The following is a 22,130-nucleotide window of genomic DNA, read 5'->3' as shown; positions in this document are numbered from 1 at the left end:
TGCAATGGGTCATTTTTGCTGTTTTGTGTCTCGTCATTTTGTGTAATATTTTTGTCATTTTGTCTCGTTTTGTCGTTGTGTCTCATTTTTGTCGTTTTGTAACGTTTTTGTGTAATATTTTTGTCATTGTCTTGTTTTTGTCGTTTTGTGTAATGTTTTTGTCACTTTTGTGTAATGTTTTTGTCATTGTGTCTCGTTTTTGTCATTTTGTATCTCGTTTGTCGTTTTGTCTCGTTTTTGTCGTTTTGTGTCTCGGTTTTGTGTCTCGTTTTTGTCGTTTTGTGTCTCGGTTGTGTGTCTCGTTTTTGTCGTTTTGTGTCTCGGTTTTGTCATTTTGTATCTCGTTTGTCGTTTTGTGTAACGTTTTTGTTGTTTTTGTGATATTTTTGTCATTTTGTCTCGGTTTTGTGGTTTTGTGTAATTTTTTTGTCGTTTTGTCTCATTTTTGTCATTTCGTGTCTCACTTTTGTCATTTTGTGTCATGTTTTTGTCGTTTTGTATCTCGTTTGTCGTTTTGTGTCATGTTTTTGTCGTTTTGTATCTCGTTTGTCGTTTTGTGTCATGTTTTTGTCGTTTTGTATCTCGTTTGTCGTTTTGTGTCATGTTTTGTCGTTTTGTATCTCGTTTGTCGTTTTGTGTCATGTTTTTGTCGTTTTGTATCTCGTTTGTCATTTTGTCTCGGTTTTGTGGTTTTGTGTAATTTTTTTGTCGTTTTGTCTCATTTTTGTCATTTCGTGTCTCACTTTTGTCGTTTTGTGTCATGTTTTTGTCGTTTTGTATCTCGTTTGTCGTTTTGTGTCATGTTTTGTCGTTTTGTGTCATGTTTTTGTCGTTTTGTATCTCGTTTGTCGTTTTGTGTCATGTTTTTGTCATTTTGTGTCATGTTTTTGTCGTTTTGTATCTCGTTTGTCGTTTGTGTCATGTTTTTGTCGTTTTGTGTCATGTTTTTGTCGTTTTGTATCTCGTTTGTCGTTTGTGTCTCGGTTTTGTCGTTTTGTGTCATGTTTTTGTCATGTTTTTGTCGTTTTGTGTCATATTTTTGTCGTTTTGTGTCAGTTCTTTTAAGCTGTAAAACTTTATCTTCCTTCAGGCTGAAGCGCTTCACAGAACACACGCCTAAATGTGGATTTTTCTGCTGGAATGAAAAACCAAAACTCAGGTCCGTGTTTTAGTTTTATTTCATAAATTTCTTTAGATTTTTTTTTCCATTTTACTTTTCAAATGTGAATGTTCACAGTCAACACCACACAAAAGTCAACCTTACCCGATAAAAGAGATTTTTTCTTCTTCTTGATATAAAATAACGATAAATTCATCAAACTAAATCAAAGAACAGCGTGGAGCGTGTTGTCCCTGCTGGGTTTTCTCTCCTCGCTCGCTCAAATGATCGCCTCTTTTTTTGTTTTTTAAAGAAGCTTCAGTCGTCGTCGCTCCGCAGAGACGAAAGACGAGGAGACGGAGGGAAGACGTCCTCTGTTCACCGTTTATGAGCCGAGACGCAGTTTTTTATTCATCCAGGAGCTCTGCTTCTACTCTCAGGGTCACTTTAGATTAAAAAAAAAAACAGATTTCATAATTTCTGTTGTCATTCTGGACAAACAGTGATTTTGGGCGCTTTTTTCCAATAGTTCTCATTTTGAGTTTGATCCTGAACATTCACATTCTTACAGCCTCTGCTAACTTTTTATTGATCCAGGACGTTTTTCTTTCCTCTCGTGTCATTTCCAGCAAGTTTTGGGTCGGTTTTGACCAATTTTCGATAAATTTGGGCAAGTTTGTGTCATTTTGGACAAACTGAACCATTTTGAACACACTTTTTTTGGCGTTTTGAACAGATTTTAGGTCTTTTCGCACAATTTTTTATCATTTCTGGTAAGTATATGTCATTTTGGATGCTGTGTTCCAATGATTTTCGATTATGTTGTGCAGATTTGAGGTAATTTTGGACATTTCTTGATAAATTTGGCCCAGCTGGTCATTCAGGACAAACTGAATCCCTTTTTCAATCAGTTTTAATACACTTTTTTGTCATTCTGAACAGTTTTTGGGTCCTTCGCACAATTTTTTTAATATCGTAAGCAAGTTTGTCATTTTGACACGTTTATAATAGTTTTTCGAGTTCGTCTGATTATGAGGTTCATACTTTTACAGCGTCTACTAACTTTTATATTGATCCAGTAGGTTTTATCTTAAAGGACCCAAAATGACATCATTTAGAGTGAAAATTATCCTGAGTAAAAGCTCAGCTCCTGGATGAATAAATAAACGCGTCTCTGCTCGGAAACCGTCAGAGGACGTCTTCCCTCCGTGTCCTCGTCTTTCATCTGTCCTCTGCAGAGCTGCGACTACTGAAGCGTCTGAAACGTGATTTAAGGAGGAAAATCTGCTTCTGATCAACAAAAAGAAGTGAAAGAAGTTTGGCAGAGAAGCAGGTGACCCTCAGCTGAATCCCAACATCACATTTTATCAACACAATTTCCAAAAAAACAGAAAACGGATGATTTCTTCCTTTCCGAGTCACTGAAATGAGATGATGGACAGAAACAGGAACACACAAACAGAAACCTCTCCTTCGTTTCCCTTCAGGAACCACGAAAAAGAAGCGTTTTGATTTGGAAACGGCGTCGTCGCATGATTTCTCCTCGTTTATTTGTTCCCAAGAACTGGAAAGAAATAAATTAGATTAAATTAAGCTGAAAGGATCCGACCACATGGTTCTGAAATGTCGCTGCAGGTTTTTCTTCCTTCGTGCAGTTTGACGGTTCAGGAGGAGGAAGAAGCCCGGGTCAGTCTGTGCAGTTCGTTAGTGGCTTCACAGCTTCTTCCTCCGCTGGAACCTCACAGACTTACCTTCATCACAACAGGACCCAAACACAACAGGAAGTACGACAGCAACAGAGCGGATTAGAACAAAATAAATAGAATCTCTATTTCCCCCAAAACAGCCCGCCTTGAAATGAAAGGAACTAAAATCATCTGAATGAAATAATGCTCTCCAGGAAAAGGAACAGAAAGAGTTTAATTCTTCTTTAAATATCGAGACGTTCGTCTTCTGGCTGAGGGGGGTGGGGGGGCAGCAGGTCGACCAGGCGACAGGTGAGCAGAGCCGTGATGTCACTTCCTCAAAGAAGAAAGGGGTTGGTGCTGGCGCCCGCCGCCCCGCCGCCGCCCACCGCCCCCCGGCCCCCATCACGCCCCCCGGTCCAGACGGCCCACCCAAAATCAGCTGAGGAGGCGGAGCTCCGGGGCCCAGGAGGGCGGGGCCCGGCGGGGCCATGGGGGAGAGCCCGCTGTAAGGCATCCCCATGGGGCTGGCCTGCATCATGCCCAGGCCCAGGCCCGGGGCCCCCATGCCCATGGGGCCCATGGGAGCCAGGCCCGCTGCACCCAGGCCCAGCATGGGGTTGGGGGGCACCGGGCTGGTGCGGAGGCCGCTGAGGCCCAGCGAGGACGGCTGGGGGAGATGGAGGTCATGGGGGGGCCACGCCGAACGGGTTGGAGGAGGCCGGCGTCGGAGAGACGCCCCGACTGGAGATGGTGCTGCCAGGAGTCACGGCCATGCCTGGAGCTGGAGAGGAACCTGGAGGACAGAAGAAGAAGAGATGGTCACTGAGATCAGTCTGGTGTCAGTGGAGTCACTCATTAACCTCCACTCCAACAACGGAGAGTCAGAACGAAGCTGGACGGATGGAAAGACCGGTCTACCTATGAATCCATCCATACATGGAAAAAACATCCAACCAACATCCATCAATACATGGAAAAACATCCAACCAAACATCCCATCAATACATGGAAAAACATTCCAACCAAACATCCATCCATCGAAAAAACATCCAACCAAACATCCATCAATACATGGAAAAAAACATCCAACCAAACATCCATCAATACATGGAAAAAACATCCAACCAAACATCCATCCATCGAAAAAACATCCCAACCAAACATCATCCATACATCGAAAAACATCCAACCAAACATCCATCCATACATCGAAAAAAACATCAACCAAACATCCATGCCATACATGGAAAAAAAACCAACCAAACATCCATCCATCGAAAAAACATCCAACAACATCCATCCATACATGGAAAACATCCAACCAAACATCCATCAATACATGGAAAAAAACATCCAACCAAACATCCATCAATACATGGAAAAAAACATCCAACCAAATCATCAATACATCGAAAAACCTCCAACCAAACATCCATCAATACATGGAAAAAAAACATCCAACCAAACATTCCATTCAATACATGGAAAAACATCCAACCAAACATCCATCCAATACATGGAAAAAACATCCAACCAAACATCCATCAATACATGGAAAAACATCCAACCAAACATCCATCCATCGAAAAAACATCCAACCAAACATCCATCAATACATGGAAAAACATCCAACCAAACATCCATCCATACATGGAAAAAACATCCAACCAACATCCATCCATCGAAAAAACATCCAACCAAACATCCATCAATACATCGAAAAAACATCCAACCAAACATCCATCCATACATCGAAAAAACATTCCAACCAAACATCCATCCATACATCGAAAAAACATCCAACCAAACATCCATCCATACATCGAAAAAAAACATCCAACCAAACAATCCATCCATCCATCGAAAAACATCCAACCAACATCCATCAATACATCGAAAAAACATCCAACCAAACATCCATCCATACATGGAAAAAACATCCAACCAAACATCCATCCATCCATCGAAAAAACATCCAACCAAACATCCATCAATACATGGAAAAAACATCCAACCAAACATCCATCCATCCATCGAAAAAACATCCAACCAAACATCCATCAATACATGGAAAAAACATCCAACCAACATCCATCAATACATCGAAAAAACATCCAACCGAACATCCATCAATACATCGAAAAAACCTCCAACCAAACATCCAACCATACATCGAAAAAACATCCAACCAAGCATCCATACATACATGGAATAAACATCCAACCAAACATCCATCCATCAAAAAAACATCCAACCAAACATCCATCCATACATTTGAAAAAACATCCAACCAAACATCCATCCATCAAAAAAAGCATCCAACCAAACATCCATTCATCAAAAAACATCCAACCAAACATCCATCCATACATCGAAAAAACATCCAACCAAACATCCATCCATCAAAAAACATCCAACCAAGCATCCATCAATACATCGAAAAAACATCCAACCAAACATCAAAAAACATCCAACCAAACATCCGTCCATCAAAAACATCCAACCAAACATCCATACATACATCCAACTAACCCTACCATTCATCCATCATCTAAAGAAACTATGACAAAACCATCAAAATATCTCCATTGATCAGTCAAACTCATCACTAACTGGATGGTGCAAGAAAAATATGAATCAAATAAGAAGTGTGCAGTTCTTATATAAAGGCATAACTAAGTCATTTTATTTCTCTGTATCTCTGTGTGCTCTGCTCATGTTTTATTTCTGCTGGTTAAAATGTCTTCCATGGTCCTGTTTTCCCACAAAGCTCCAGTTCAGAGCGGTTCCAGAAGTTTGCAGGCCACCACAGGGTTAGAAGATGAAGCTCAGAGGTTCTGTTTGATCACAACTTCTGGTTAAATCTGTGGCTCATACATTAATTAGATCTGCTGAGAATGGATTTTAATCACATGGTGCTCTACTGCCGCCTGCATTCTACTGAATTAAACTCAGCAGTTTGTTTCTGCAGGACAGAAACGACAAAACGAGGCAGATAATGACAACAATGAGACAGAAAATGTCAAAAACGAGACACAAAACGGCAAAACCCGACACAAAATGACAAATCAACAAAAAAAAAAAGACAAACACAAGACAGAAAACAGCAAAACGAGACACAAAGTGACAAAAACGGGACAGAAAACGACAAAAACAAGACAAGAAACGACAAAACGATACACAAAAGGAAAAAAACGAGAGAAAACAAAAATGAGACACGCAATGATGAAAACAAGACATAAAACGACAAAACCAAAACAGAAAATGAAAAAACAAGAAATGACAAAAAGAGACACAAAACAACAAAAATGAGACAAAATAGCAAAAATTAGACACAAAATGACAAAAAATTAAAATGAGACAAAACAAAAATGAGACAAAAGACACAAAACACACAAAATTATAAAAACCAGTCAGAAAGCGACAAAAAATGAGACACAAATGAAAAAAACGAGACAAAATGAGATAGAAATGACAAAAACGAGACACAAAATGACAAACAAGGCCAAACAACACAAGTAAGACACAAATGGAGACAAGAAGAGAGACTGGCAGTAAAACCAAGCTACTGATGAATGAATAAACGCATTGTGGCTCAGAAACAGAGAACAGAGTGAACAGACAGACTGATCTCCTGCAGCTCAGCGATCGTCTGACCTGTGTTCTGGAGGAAGGGGTTGTTGCGCTGACGAGGAGGAGATGGAAGGAGGCGGCGGCTGTTTGGGTTTGGGTTTAGGACGACACCAGAGAGTCCAGGTCCACCAGGGCGGCGTTGGGCCCCAGGAAGGACTCCGGAGTTTACGGACCGAAGCGACGAGCCGAGAGACGAGAGGTCGAAGGGAACCGGAGATCCCGTGCTGTCGCAGCCGGCCGCCGAAGATCCTCGCTGCTCTGGATCTCCTGGGAGGGAAACAGGAGGAATCAGCACCGGAAAGGACAATAAAAGTGTGATGATAAAACCAGTACAGAAGTGAAACTCACACAGAGGAGGATGAAATGTGAGACAAGAACACTGTTGTGTTCATGCAGCTCAATCTAAACATGTTAAATATGAGGATCCTCTAAACCCTCTGAGCCCAGAAACCTGCAGGCACGTTTAAAAATCATCATTTATTAGAACCACAAACTGAAAAAAACGGAATAAGTAAACAGATTGTCAACTTTCCGACGGTCTCTGAACACATCACAGGTGAAAAATGACCAAGTGTGAGCTTCAAATATCTCATTAAAATCACTTTATTCCTCGGGGTCTCATTAAAATTCTCCAAAAAAAAGAAGCACTGTTAGAACAAAAAAACTACAAAAATAGGAAAAAATGGCAGATATTCAACTTTCCCCATAGTCCTTGAATGTATCGTGTTTGGCTCCCTCAGGAAAATTAATCAAATCTGAGCTGAAAATTGTTATTCAATGAAATTCTCATTCAAAAATGAACCAACAGGAGGTAAGAATGATCCAACAGGGGGTAAAAATGATCCAACAGGGGGTAAAAATGATCCAACAGGGGTAAAATGATCCAACAGGGGGTAAAATGAACCAAGAGTGGGTAAAAAAAACAACCAACAGTGGGTAAAAAAACAACCAACAGTGGGTAAAAAAAACAACCAACAGTGGGTAAAAAAAAAGAACCAACAGTGGGTAAAAAAGAACCAACAGTGGGTAAAAAAAAACAACCAACAGTGGGTAAAAAAAAGAACCAACAGTGGGTAAAAATGATCCAACAGGAGGTAAAAAAAAAGAACCAACAGTTGGTAAAACAACCAACAGTGGTAAAAATGATCCAACAGGAGGTAAAAAAAAGGAACCAACAGGAGGTAAAAATGAACCAACAGTGGTAAACAACCAACAGTGGGTAAAAAAAAGAACCAACAGTGGGTAAAAATGATCCAACAGGAGGTAAAAAAAAAAGAACCAACAGTTGGTAAAACAACCAACAGGAGGTAAAATGATCCAACAGGAGGTAAAAAAAAGGAACCACAGGAGGTAAAAATGAACCAACAGTGGGTATAAACAACCAGACCCTGTGGGGCTCAGAGGGTTTCAGGTGTGACCTGTACCTGCTGTGGGTGTGTCTTCCTGTGTGGGTGTGTCTTCCTGTGTGGGCGTGTCTTCCTGTGTGGGCGTGTCTTCCTGTGTGAGTGTACCTGTGCCGTTTGTGTGTTTGGCGGAGGCGCTCCAGAGGTCGGAGCTGATTGGCTCGGGGACCGGCCCGTCGCTCGCCCAGGGGTCTACTGGTCCCCCCGAGGAGGAAGTGCTGGGCGGCACCGGGGGGCCCCAGGGGTCGGAGCTGGGGGGGGTCACAGCTACAGGGAGGGGAGCAGACGAGGGGAGGGGGGGGTTAACAGAACAGCGAACCACAGTCAGGAGGGAGGCTGGTTCAACGGCAGCGTCTCTCCTTTACCTCCCATCAGAAACCAGTAATATAGATGTAGAGGTAAATATAAATATAGATGTAAATATAGATCAAGATATAAATAGAAATATAGATATAGATCAGGGGCTGTCTGGGGTAACAGCAGCAGCTCGGTGAGGTGAAGGAGAGATTAACCCTGGTGTCGTCCTGCAGGTCAAATCGACCCGTTTTAAAGTTTGAAAATGTGGGGAAAAATATATTTTCACAGTGAAACTTCGTATGTACAATTTCAACATTTTTGGGAAATTCTTGAACATTTTTTGGTGGAAAAAATAAAACTAAATAAATTTTTAAGGGAAGCTTTTTAAGGAATTATTGGAATTTCTTTCTGAAGGTTTTGCAAATTTTCAGAAATTTGGGGAATTTTTTGCTGAATTTTTTTTTTTATTTTCAAACAAGGAAACGGTATTTTTTGGTGCCTGTAAATGTTTTAAAGTTTGAAAATGTGGGGAAAAACATATTTTCAGTGAAAATTCTGATGTCTGCATTTACAACATTTTTGGCAAATTTTGTACATTTTTTTGGTGGAAAAAGAAATGTTAAAAATGTTTCTTAAGAACATTCACACAAAAAATCTACCAAAATCCAGCGGAATTCACTGGATTTTGGGTGATTTTTTGTGAATGTTCTTAAAGAAAATATTAGAGGTATGTCAACTTTTGATATTTTTAGGATTTTTTGGAAGATTTTTACTCATTTTTGAAAATATTTACAAGAATTTTCTTGCCAAATTTGGGGGACTTTTTTATAATAAAACTTTTAAGGAATTATTGGAATTTTCTTCCTGAATGTTTTGGCAATTTTTTGAAATTTGCTGAATTTTTATGTTTTTTCAGACATGGAAACAGTACTTTTGGGTGCCTGTAAATGAGGACAACAGGAGGGTTAAAGAAGCAGCTTTAACGTTAGCGAGGAGGAAGAGGGTGAGAGCAGACGGCTCTGGTTGACACTCAGCCTCAGTCAGTCCTGATAGAAACGAGAGGATAACGGTTCAGACGGAGGGAGGACGCCTCAGGATGAAGATTCAGAAACGACAGCATGAAGACAAACCAACGGGACACTCATGAAGAAATGAAGCCCGGCTGAATGGAGCCGCCTGATTGGCTGCGGCGCTGACAATGTGACCACCGGCGTCTCACCTGAACTCCCCCAGGGGTCCACGTTGTTCACTCTGTTGGCCGTCTCCCCCCAGGGGTCGGGGGGAGGAGCTATGGTGGGCGGGGCTCCTCCCCCCCAGGGGTCGGAGCTGGTGGGGACGTGGGCGACGCGACTCCCCATGGGTCTGTGGGGCCGAGCCCCAGGGGCCCGAGGCGGCAGGAGCAGGGACGGTGGGTGGAGGTGAGGGGCCGGCGGAGCCCCCGGGGGCAGCAGCAGCAACAGGGCAGGAGGGGCCCCCAGGGGTCAACGGCACTCAGCTCCATCAGGGCGCTCTGAGGGGAAGACAAGGGGTTCATGTTACACTCAGTCTCATAACTCAGCATGGTCTGAGCTATACAAGATGCTAACATTAGCACAAACAATTTATTTTTATTACCTTATGGTTATTGTATTCTATTTGTTGTTGTTTCAGCTGTGTGAAGGGAACTCACAAAATAAGAATTTCATTACTCATAGTAACCACTGTGTTTCCGCTGTGTGTGACGATTAAGTTCTTCAATCTTGAATTTTTAAAGAAAAGCACTCAGAGCTCAGTCCTCCTCCAAGGCTGCTCACTCATTGAATCTTTTCTGATGGGTAAGTCCTGATTAGTCCTCAGTGGTGGACTTGTAGTAGGATCACAGTCATGTGATCACGTACTGTTCACTGGTTGTCATGGTTACAGTGACGCCATGCCGCTATCTGACAATGATACAGAAATCTTTCACAAATCCGTGGATCTAGACGATAAACTGCATCACTGCCAGAATATAATCACGTGATCCTTGTGTCATTTCTAACCTTCCCTGAAAATTTTCATCCAAATCTGTCCAATTCTGAGTTATGTTGCTAACAGACAGACACCGGGAAGGTCAGAAATGACAACAGGGAGACAAACCAACACAGATCGACACATAACTCCGCTGCGTTCCTTGGCGTTGTAATAAAGTTTGAACAAAAACAGCTGCAGGAACCGAGTTCAGATGAAAAACTGTTTTCAGGAACTTGGGTTCATCGTAACGCGACGGGAACTTTTCTGCATATATCATGTGTGAAATTAACCAAACATGAGCTTACAATTTAATCTCTAAAATGTTGAGACAAAAAATCCCAAAAAAACAAATCATTTGCAGAAAACGCATCTTTTGATGTCTGATACCATTGATTCTTCAGGAGTTCCAGCTAAAACTGCTAGATCCAGATATTTCAAACTAACTCCTACATGTCTCAGAAATGTTTAAAAGAAAAAATTCTGTACTCCTTAATGCAACCAAGCAGTTGATTATGGTCATAGGCACATAACAAGAATTCTGATGGTTTTCAGAGTTTTCTCATAGGTTTCTGTTGGTAAAATGAGGCAAATCTAAGTTTAAACTCATATCTGATTGTTCATACTCGGCCTTCATACATCAGCAAACTCTGAGTTTAAATACAACAGCTGCAGGTACTGAGTGAGTTTCCAGGGCTGACACCAACACTAAACATAACAGTTATTCCAAACAGACATACATTACAGGTTTCAGGATAATCTGTGGCTGCCTCCTAACTCAACTGCTAGCTGTTAGCGTCGCTTCTGAGAAAGCTGCTAATGTCTGTCTGATGTTTCTGCTTCTTGTTCAGTTTTTGCAGGTTGTGTCTTTGCTAGAGAGACGTTTCTGACACTTAGAACAGAGTGTTAAAGCTAATCCAACTTCAGCAACATGCTACGATGCTCCAGATAGCGTTAGCTGCAGGCTAAGAAGCCACAGCAAACCTCTCAGGGTTAGCATGAGCCTAGCACTGTTAGCAGAATAACTTAGAGCCGCACTGAAAGCAACAGACTGATCATTTGGGCAATTTCGTATCTCAAAGTTGGTCATGTAATTTATTGAAAATCGTTTTTTAAAATAATACTGATAATTAGAAGAATGCCAGCCCCAATAATTGATCAATCCCTTGACCAACAACCACTGTTATGAGTCACTGGAGACTCAAGGCTGACTTACACATACATGGTTTTTACAAATGTGTGCTTGTTTGGTCTTGAAATGCCAGAAAACGGTTAAAAAAACCTCACAAAGCTCATGGTTTCCCACGGTTGATCTGTCTTCTTTAGGTTTTTACTGCCTTTAAAGCTGTGGATCTCCTTGTTTTTGTGATATACTAACATATTTTAGCAGATATTAACACATCTCTGCAGTGTGTTCATGACTAATTCAGACCACAGCGACAGGTGTGGACACAGCTGTCGATGGAAACACAAGATTAGATTTTTTATCAGCGATTATTCGTCACGCAGACAAACAATCAGCTTCGTTTTAAAGGTCGAGTCGTGTAGTTTTTTTTGACGTGTTGTGCTCCACCTCACTGACTAAAACTTTCAGAGCAGCTCAACCAAGAAGAAGGGATACTTTCATTACCTCTGCTATCTGTTTAGGATTCAATTCTGAAGTTGGTGAGGTAAAACCGTGCAGTAAGACATGAATCTACGTTTGACAGACCTCCTCTGGTTTGGGTTTCTCCCTCTTGCTCTCCTCGATGGCCATCTGTAGTCGCAGGTCGTCTCCTCGGCGAAGTCGTTCCTCCTGCAGATCAGACACCGACGTCAGAAACACAACCTCCAGAAGAACAACAAAACCTCCAGAAGAACAACAAAACCTCCAGAAGAACAACAAAACCTCCAGAAGAAAAACAAAACCTCCAGAAGAAAAACAAAACCTCCAGAAGAAACACAACCTCCAGAAGAAACACAACCTCCAGAAGGACAACAACGTCCAGAAGAAACACAACGTCCAGAAGAAACACAACGTCCAGAAGAAACACAACCTCTAGAAGAACAACAACGTCCAGAAGAAACACAACCTCTAGAAGAACAACAACGTCCAGAAGACAACAACGTCCAGAAGGACAACAACGTCCAGAAGAAACACAACGTCTAGAAGAACAACAACGTCCAGAAGGACAACAACGTCCAGAAGGACAACAACGTCCAGAAGGACAACAACGTCCAGAAGAACAACAAAACCTCCAGAAGAACAACAAAACCTCCAGAAGAAAAACAAAACCTCCAGAAGAAAAACAAAACCTCCAGAAGAAAAACAAAACCTCCAGAAGAAAAACAAAACCTCCAGAAGAAAAACAACCTCCAGAAGAAAAACAACCTCCAGAAGGACAACAACGTGCAGAAGAAACACACGTCCAGAAGAACAACAACCTCTAGAAGAACAACAACATCCAGAAGAAACACAACGTCCAGAAGAAACACAACGTCCAGAAGAAACACAACCTCCAGAAGAACAACCACCTCCAGAAGGACAACAACGTCCAGAAGAAACACAACCTCTAGAAGAACAACAACCTCCAGAAGAACAACAACCTCCAGAAGAACAACAACCTCCAGAAGAACAAACAACCTCCAGAAGAAACACAACCTCCAGAAGAAACACAACCTCCAGAAGAACAACGTCCAGAAGAAACACAACCTCTAGAAGAACAACAACCTCCAGAAGAAACACAACCTCCAGAAGAAACACAACCTCCAGAAGAACAACGTCCAGAAGAAACACAACCTCTAGAAGAACAACAACCTCCAGAAGAAACACAACCTCTAGAAGAACAACAACGTCCAGAAGAACAACAACCTCCAGAAGAACAGCAACCTCCAGAAGAACAGCAACCTCCAGAAGAACAGCAACCTCCAGAAGAACAACAACCTCCAGAAGAACAACAACCTCCAGAAGAACAACAACCTCCAGAAGAACAACAACCTCCAGAAGAACAACCACCTCAGGGTTCAGGTTCCAGAGTAGAATCTGAAAAGCTGACCTGTAATCATCATCCTGAGCCTCTTAACAAACATCTAATCCCTAAAACACACCAATAAGCCGTAAATCTGAGCATGGTGGCTTTAAACAAAATAAATCTGACAGTTGTAGATCTGGAAGCAGCTGCTGTTGTTCTTCGACTTCCAGACACGTTGGTTTACTCCATCTTAAACCATCAGCAGCCTTCTGCTCAACAACCCCTGATTCTATGAAACTTCAACATAAATATTTATTCAGTGAAATTTTACATTAAAAGGTCAAATACTTTCCAAGATTTGTTCTTGAAAAAATGCTTGTCGACTCACTGAACATAAAGTTTATTTCAGGAAGGACTGAGGGTCAAGCAGCAGAACACTGAGTTTATAAGCTCATAGAACAAACCAGACCAGTGGTACAGCAGGACTGAAACCACCTGGACACTGCAGCTAAACACTCAGCAACAGGAAGAAGAAGAAGGTGAACAGGTGAGAAGAGAGAATATCTCAGATCAGAAGGTGCATGCTGTCAGAGGAAGGAATGATCGATACTTACACGACACTCAGAGCTGAATTTAATCAATTATGGGAAGTATTTGTCAACGTCATGCAAATTCTGCTCTTAAATTACAGCCGATCGGTTTTCGTGAGGATTTGAGGAGCCTCTTTTGGCTCGTTTTGAACAGAAATTATGGGATACAGATTTAAACTTTGAGGGAAACGACAAATATGAGCATAAATGAATTTAGTCTGAGAGATTCCAGATAGAGACAGCAGACTGGACACTCTCTGCCCTGACCTGTTGGTGCATCTCTTTGCTGAGAGTGAGAGCATAGCGGATCTCTGCGTCCTCCAGGGGGTCCTTGCTCGGCTGGAGGAGGTCAGGGGTTAATGACAGGTGAGAAGGGGTGCTGCAGGTACAACATGCTCAGCTGGATGAGGCTCTGTTTTACCTGCTCTGCCTCTTCTTTGCTCATGGCCAGAGCCAGCTGGAGCTGCAGGTCTTCCTCACCGGAGCTCTGAGGCCAGGCCTGCTCGGGATCTGCCCCTCCAGAGTGGGAGCCCAGGGACAGGCTGCCCCCCAGACTGGGAGCTGAGGGGGCCGAGGAGGCTGCAGGACGGACGAATAAACACGGATTCAAACCTTAATAGTCTTTCAGTCTGTTCTACAGAGGTCTAGGTGTTTTAACCCTTACAAGGCCATGTTTCTGGAGAAGTACATATACTAAAACATACACTAAAACCACCTAATCTATAAAAATATCCATCAAGTCTTGCGAGGTCGTCGACGTTCGCCATATTAAATTTCGGCCGGTACGCGGCCCCGATAAGAGCTTTGTAATTGCGGCTTCATTAGAACGGCTCATACTTGCTGTATCGTTTGAAATAAGCAAATTTGGGGCCAATGTTTATATCTTACCAAACATACGGGTGTGTGCGTATTTTATGTTGATTAGCAATCATAAACAAGTCACACGCGTTGAGCAGAGAATGTTCGGTTTCGGCTGCGTGTACGAGTAAGCGTGAACCGAGTATACTCGGTCCCGGCTTTTTAAGGGTTAGCGGTTCTGGTTCCACTTCTTCTAATCTGGAATATTAAACTCTGATCTACGTGGATCAGAATATCCACTGATATTTTAGATTGTGTGCTTCAAATCTGTTTGTTTTTTTCTCTCGCAATAAATCTGTTCGAACAACATCTGAGAAACTATTAAAGATAAAAACCTGAAATTTTCTGTTATTTCTCATCATGTCATTGATTCAGAATCTGGAGTATTAGTCACTAGCTGGGTTTCCATTACCCTTAGATATGTAAATAGCACAATAAAAAACTGGTAATGGAAACACCTGAATTTCAAAAAAGGACTAAAATATCGCTAAAAAGTTTTTACGCTCTCATGAGGTGGATTTCGATATTGAAAAATATCGCAAAAGCGCAACGGAAACACTTTTTCCTCAATTATACGTCACCAGACGTGACGTACCTGGTCACATGACCAGTTCTCTCGGAGTAAACATGGCGCGGTACGTGTGGACAGAAGAGGAGACCGAGACTTTTCTTGCCATAATTCTTGAGAAAAACATCACTGCCATACTAGACAGCAAACAGCAGAGGAATGCAGAGTGTTAGAAGGAGATAGAAGCGTCCATCTTCCTGCAGTGAAATCTCGCGGGATGATATTTTACGAGAGTTACGATGCTTCTGCCCAGAACAACCTTCAATGGAAACACGTTCAAAGCGCAAATATACTTTTGTCGAAATTTTAGAAATGTCGCTTTTATTTTGCAAAAAACTGTAATGGAAACCCAGCTACTGATCTTTTTGGACCAGAATATCCACCGATATTTTAATTTTTGTGCTACAAACCTGTTCAATCAGTTATGAAACTTCAACAACAATAACTGTACTACTTAAAGTGGTGAATTATTTTAAGTATGTAAAGTCATTTTTCCACCAGTGTTGGAAAAATGCTGGACGCAAATGTTGATTTTAGGTGTCTTTGATTTTTGATAACTTTGTTTTGTTTATTTTTTAATGATTTCCATCGCTCTACTGGCAGAAGACATCTCTGACTTCTCTCTCCTCCGTCGTGTTGTTCTGGTTCCACTGAGCTGCAGGACTTTAGAATAAAAATGAACCACAGTAATGAGTAAAAGCTAAACTCTGTTCCGACTCTCACCACTGGAGGTCTGTGCCATCTTCTCTTTGGTTTTGAGGCGTGGATTCTCTCCTCTCTTAGTCTCTCCTCGTCTTTCAGCAGCGTCACCAGCTGTTTGGCTTTCTCTCTCACATTCACACCCTGGAAAAATAAAGCTCCAGGTTACTGGACTCACCGGTTCCATCGCTGCATAAACAAACACAGATTAAACTCCGTGATTAATGAATTTTAGATGCAGCGAAGTTCCACTGAAAACCTTTTTGTTTGTGCAACAGCCTGGAAGTTCACCCAGTTTGGTTATCAATGATCAATAAAGCTTTTATGGCTTTATGGAGTTGCACAAGAGGTCAGTGACACTTTGTGGAACGACCTCGAGTGAACTACAGGCGTCCTGTTTGACAGAGTGAGTCCACGTAAACACTTCGACTTCCTGTTTGGCTCTGAGTGCAGGTGTGAGTCCTACCTGGTCTTTGCCGTCCCGGTCTATGTACTGGAAGTCCTTGAGGGTCTGGACTGCGTAGATGTTTTCTCGGCACTGCTGGGCGACACGTTCTGAACCCGTCTTGATCAGGTACTCCATGAGAGTCATAGCCTGGAGGAAGGAAAGTCACAAACAATGAGCTGTAGCACAGAGATGCTAACAAAAGCTAAAGCAGCTAGCATGACCTCGATGTGAGACCACAGAATTATTTGCAGTATTTGATATTTTGATCTATTTATCCATCCATTGAAACATTGATTCTCTAAAGATGACTTTGGCAACCAGCTCACATAATTGGACGAATTAATTGACAGTTTTATCGATAAATTCTAGTTTCCTTTCTACAATCGTATTCAAATCAGCATTACTGGATGGATGAATGATGGATGTCGGATTGGAGGTTGGTTGGTTGATGGATGAATAATGGATGGTTGTATGGATGGATGGATGATGGACGGATGGATGAATCATGGATGGACGAATGGATGGATGGATGAATAATGGATGGATGATAGAGGATGGATGGATGATGGATGGACGAATGAATGATGGACGAATGAATGGATGGATGGACGGATGATGGATTGGAGGTTGGTGGTTGGATGGATGAATAATTAATGGATGGATGGATGAATGACGGATGGATGAATGAATGAATGAATGAATGATGGATGGATGATGGAATGGAGGTTGGTTGGTTGGATGGATGAATAATGGTTGGATGGATGAATGAATAATGGATGGATGATGGATAATAATGGATGGATGATGGATAAATAATGGATGGATGATGGACTGGAGGTTGGTTGATTAGTTGGATGATAGAGGCTGGATGGATGGATATTATCTCTTGTGTGTTTTCTTATTCTTTATTCCTGGTATTTTTATCGTTTCTTCTGGAACAGGTACTAACTGCATATCTGTGTGTAAATTGTGTTTCTCACAAATAAGTCTTGAAACTTGAAAAGTAAAAACAAATGTGGAACTTTAGATTGTGCAAAACCACTATTTCGGTGCTTTGAGTAAAATCTGTCCCTCTGTTCCTGTTTAAGATATACCAGTGTGTTCACAGTTTTCAGTGAACCAGGATTTCATCACTGTGGGTTATAAAACATGATGAATTATAAAGAACCAACCTCAGACTGTAAACACTGAACACTACCCTCCTTTAACAGGAACATAAAGTGGTTAAATTTTACACTCAGAATCAAATGAAGTGAAGGAACAGGAATGATGTGCAACAAACAGGAAGTGATTTTAGCATCTGATAGCTGCTGATATCTGTAATTCAATCAGACAGATCAGCTCAGCTCTCACATCGCTTCTCTTCAGGAGAAATGTCGTCAAGTCGGCTTTCATCTGTTTCTCATCACACAAACCGACGTTCACCGTGTTTTTCTGCAGCTGCCTTCCAGTTTCACATTGTCACATATTTCATTCTGACTCCTCTTATTCTAGTTCCCGTCTTAGCAAAGAACAACATGTCTGACATTTTATTTGTGAGAAAGAAGCGCTGTGGTCATCGCATTAACACAACATCAGTGTCTGTATTAATTTTCTTTAAACACACAATTTCTGTTCTTCATTTATTTAGTTTTTTCTCTTAAAAACAAAACTATCAAAACTACCGCGAACAGTGCAGTTAAAGTTTATACACACGTGGACAAAATTGTTGGTACCCCCTCAGTTAAAGAAGGAAAAACCCACAATTCTCACTGAAATCACTTGAAACTCACAAAAGTAACAATAAATAAAAATTTATTGAAAATTAAATAATCAAATCAGCCATCACTTTTGAATTGTTGATTAACATAATTATTTAAAAAAACAAACTAATTGAAATAGGGCTGGACAAAAATGATGGTACCCATAACTTAATATTTTGTTGCACAACCTTTTGAGGCAATCACTGCAATTAAACGATTTCTGTATTTGTCAATGAGCGTTCTGCAGCTGTCAACAGGTATTTTGGCCCACTCCTCATGAGCAAACAGCTCCAGTTGTCTCAGGTTTGATGGGTGTCTTCTCCAAATGGCATGTTTCAGCTCCTTCCACATATGTTCAATGGATTCAGATCTGGGCTCATAGAAGGCCACTTTAGAATAGTCCAACGCTTTTCTCTCAGCCATTCTTGGGTGTTTTTGGCTGTGTGTTTTGGATCGTTGTCCTGTTGGAAGACCCATGACCTGCGACTGAGACCAAGCTTTCTGACACTGGGCAGCACATTTCTCTCCAGAATGCCTTGATAGTCTTCAGATTTCATCGTACCTTGCACACTTTCAAGACACCCTGTGCCAGATGCAGCAAAGCAGCCCCAAAACATTACTGAGCCTCCTCCATGTTTCACCGTAGGGACAGTGTTCTTTTCTTCGTATGCTTGGTTTTTGAGTCTATGAACATAGAGTTGATGTGCCTTACCAAAAAGCTCCAGTTTAGTCTCATCTGTCCAAAGGACATTCTCCCAGAAGCTTTGTGGCTTGTCAACATGCATTTTTGCAAATTCCAGTCTCGCTTTTATGAGTTTTTTTCAGCAGTGGTGTCCTCCTTGGTCGTCTCCATGAAGTCCACTTTGGCTCAAACAACGACGAATGGTGCGATCTGACACTGATGTACCTTGGCCTTGGAGTTCACCTTTAATTTCTTTGGAGGTTGCTCTGGGCTCTTTGGATACAATTCCAACGATCCCGTCTCTTCAATTTGTCATCAATTTTCCTCTTGCGGCCACGTCCAGGGAGGTTGGCTACTGTCCCGTGGGTCTTGAACTTCTGAATAATATGAGCCACTGTTGTCACAGGAACTTCAAGCTGTTTAGAGATGGTCTTATAGCCTTTACCTTAAGATGTTTGTCTATCATTTTTTTTCGGATGTCCTGGGACAATTCTCTCCTTCGCTTTCTGTTGTCCATGTTCAGTGTGGTACACACCTTTTCACCAAACAGCAGGGTGACTACTTGTCTCCCTTTAAATAGGCAGACTGACTGATTATGAGTTTGGAAACACCTGTGATGTCAATTAAACGACACACCTGAGTTAATCATGTCACTCTGGTCAAATAGTTTTCAATCTTTTATAGAGGTACCATCATTTTGTCCAGGCCTGTTTCATTAGTTTGTTTTTTTAAATAATTATGTTAATCAACAATTCAAAAGTAATGGCTGTTTTTGATTATTTAATTTTCAATAAATTTTATTTATTGTTACTTTTGTGAGTTCAAGTGATTTCAGTTGAGAATTGTGGGTTTTTCCTTCTTAACTGAGGGGTACCAACAATTTTGTCCACGTGTGTATTTTAATCGTTCATTCACCTGTTGATTATTTCTACATCAATCATTCATTGTTTGGTCTAAAAAAAACTAATATATAGCTCTGAATTTTAACTAACACAGAGCAACTGTACCTAATATAAAGCAACTTTTAACTCATATAGAGCAACTTTAACTAATATAGAGCAACTTTATTTGATATAGAGCAACTTTATCTGACATAGAGCAACTTTAACTAATATAGAGCAACTTTAACTCATATAGAGCAACTTCAACTAATATAGAGCAACTTTATCTGATATAGAGCAACTTTTATATAGAGCAACTTTAACTCATATAGAGCACTTTAACTCATATAGAGCAACTTTATCTGATATAGGCAACTTTTATATACAGCAACTTTATCTGACATAGAGCAACTTTAACTAATATAGAGCAACTTCAACTCATATAGAGCAACTTCAACTCATATAGAGCAACTTTATCTGATATAGAGCAACTTTTATATAGAGCAACTTTAACTAATATAGAGCAACATTAACTAATATAGAGCAACTTAACTCATAGAGCAACTTTAACTAATATAGAGCAACTTTATCTGATATAGAGAAACTTTAACTCATATAGAGCAACTTTAACTCATATAGAGCAACTTCAACTCATATAGAGCAACTTTATCTGATATAGAGCAACTTTAACTAATATAGAGCAACATTAACTAATATAGAGCAACTTTAACTCATAGAGCAACATTAACTAATATAGAGCAACTTTAACTCATAGAGCAACTTTAACTAATATAGAGCAACTTTATCTGACATAGAGCAACTTTAACTCATATAGAGCAACTTTAACTCATATAGAGCAACTTTAACTCATATAGAGCAACTTCAACTCATATAGAGCAACTTTATCTGATATAGAGCAACTTTTATATAGAGCAACTTTAACTAATATAGAGCAACATTAACTAATATAGAGCAACTTTAACTCATAGAGCAACTTTAACTAATATAGAGCAACTTTATCTGATATAGAGAAACTTTTATATAGAGCAACTTTAACTAATATAGAGCAACTTTTAATTCGTATAGAGCAACGTTAATATAGAGCAACTTTGACTAATACAGAGCAACAGTAACTAATATAGAGCAACTTTATCTGATATAGAGCAGCTTTAACTGATATAGAGCAACTGTTCATTAATATGAGCAACTTTAACTAATATAGAGCAACTTTAATGAACACAGAGCAACTTCAACTCATTTTAGAGCAACTTTAACTAATATACAGCAACTTTGATAGAGCAATTTTAACTAATATAGAGCAACTCTGACTACGACTTTGATTATTTTCTACAAAAATCATGAGTCGATTGGTCTAAATATAAAAGCAAATAAAGAATATTATTGCTAATTTTGTAGAAACAGTTGACTGATTTTTCTGCTGCTGCAGGATATTGGGAAAAAAGTGGCGTTTCATTAAAAACAGAAACAAATGCAGGAATTCTCATCAAATGACTCAAAGAATTAATGGAGTTTTTTGTTCCAGGATGTTATATATCGTGACTTCATGAAAAGCGAGATGCCTGATATTTAAAATCACAAACAGTAAGACATGTCTAACCAAACTGTTCAGGAGTTTCACAGTTTTTACTGAATGGTGACATGAGCAGCATGGGTAAAAGCAGCTCCATTAAAGTCACCCACCTTGTAGCAGTGTCTCCAGTTCTTGCCGTGGTCGTTGAGAGCGTTTCACACCATGCTCAATTGATTTCTGAGAAGGCACGACATTGTAGGTGAGATCAGCGATCTCCGACATGAGCGAGCTGCTGGGGCCCCATGGGTCGTTGGACGTCGCCTCCCGAACCTGAACAACAGCACGACGGTAATCACAACGCTATGTTTGACCCGTTTTAAGCTAAAGAAATAAAAAGCTTCATCAGAACCAAGCAAAACAAAACAATGCTTTAATGAGACCACCAATATCTAACTGAGAAAAAATGATGTCTAAAAATAGTAAATGGGTTACATCAAGAACGTAGACCACCGTTCAAAAGTCAACAACAAGACTTTAATCGCCCTGCATTGGAGACGGTGGAGCTAACGAAGGGTCGGTGCGATTTGATTAACCGGTGGAGGAAAGAAGTGAGGAAGTTCTCCTCAGAAATATTAGATTAGGCAGGAAGTAATGTCATCAGAGAGAAACATGAGACACAACCTTGATTTCAGCCTCTGAATAGTTGTGGACGATGTTCTTTACTTGTCGCCGTAGCGATGAGGTCGACATGGCAACGGTCTGGCCGTCGAGTTCTGTTGAATCTGTACGGCAGACGGAGGAGAAGGAGTTTAAAGCAGAGTTAATAAAACAGAAGACTTTTATGAATTAAATGAGACACTAAAACGAAGCGATTCAGAAGACGAAGAGTTAAAAGACGATGAATTAAAGACCTTGAGAGGAACAATCAGAGAGTGAGAGCAGGAATCGTTTTAAATCGGTGAGGGAATAAAGGCGGCGTCACCTGTTACACAAGAATGACGCAGAATAAAGTCTCTCCTCTCGGTGTCTTCTACTTCTCGGTCTTCTCGCCTCTCGTTCATGGACGTCTCAGTT

General features: G+C 40.7%; 1 protein-coding gene and 1 long non-coding RNA gene across 3 annotated transcripts; both read right to left on the bottom strand.

The window, feature by feature from the left end:
* Positions 1-3,122: 3,122 nt before the first annotated feature.
* On the bottom strand, positions 3,123-21,833 carry epn1a (epsin 1a). Its single transcript, XM_051956709.1, is given in 21 exon segments — positions 3,123-3,167; positions 3,170-3,460; positions 3,462-3,580; positions 6,445-6,472; positions 6,474-6,521; positions 6,523-6,586; positions 6,588-6,687; positions 7,932-8,090; positions 9,340-9,447; positions 9,450-9,495; positions 9,498-9,590; positions 9,592-9,630; positions 11,818-11,901; positions 13,915-13,986; positions 14,069-14,226; positions 15,797-15,835; positions 15,838-15,916; positions 16,239-16,367; positions 21,227-21,286; positions 21,288-21,386; positions 21,738-21,833. Coding segments are annotated over 21 exon segments (1,929 nt in total). The 5' UTR covers positions 21,807-21,833.
* On the bottom strand, positions 11,913-13,908 carry LOC127536418 (uncharacterized). 2 transcript variants are annotated; one of them, XR_007945412.1, is made up of 3 exons: positions 12,799-13,908; positions 12,422-12,710; positions 11,913-12,034 (listed from the first exon to the last, which is right to left on the bottom strand). It is a non-coding gene; the product is annotated as an uncharacterized LOC127536418 (long non-coding RNA). The 2 variants fall into 2 exon arrangements; XR_007945413.1 differs by having other exon boundaries at positions 12,817-13,908.
* Positions 21,834-22,130: the final 297 nt, after the last annotated feature.

This window comes from Acanthochromis polyacanthus, chromosome 12 (genome assembly GCF_021347895.1).
Source record: "Acanthochromis polyacanthus isolate Apoly-LR-REF ecotype Palm Island chromosome 12, KAUST_Apoly_ChrSc, whole genome shotgun sequence".
NCBI lineage: Eukaryota > Metazoa > Chordata > Actinopteri > Pomacentridae > Acanthochromis > Acanthochromis polyacanthus.
The sequence above is the reverse complement of the archived record's forward strand: the minus strand, read 5'-3'. Positions and strand labels throughout refer to the sequence as shown.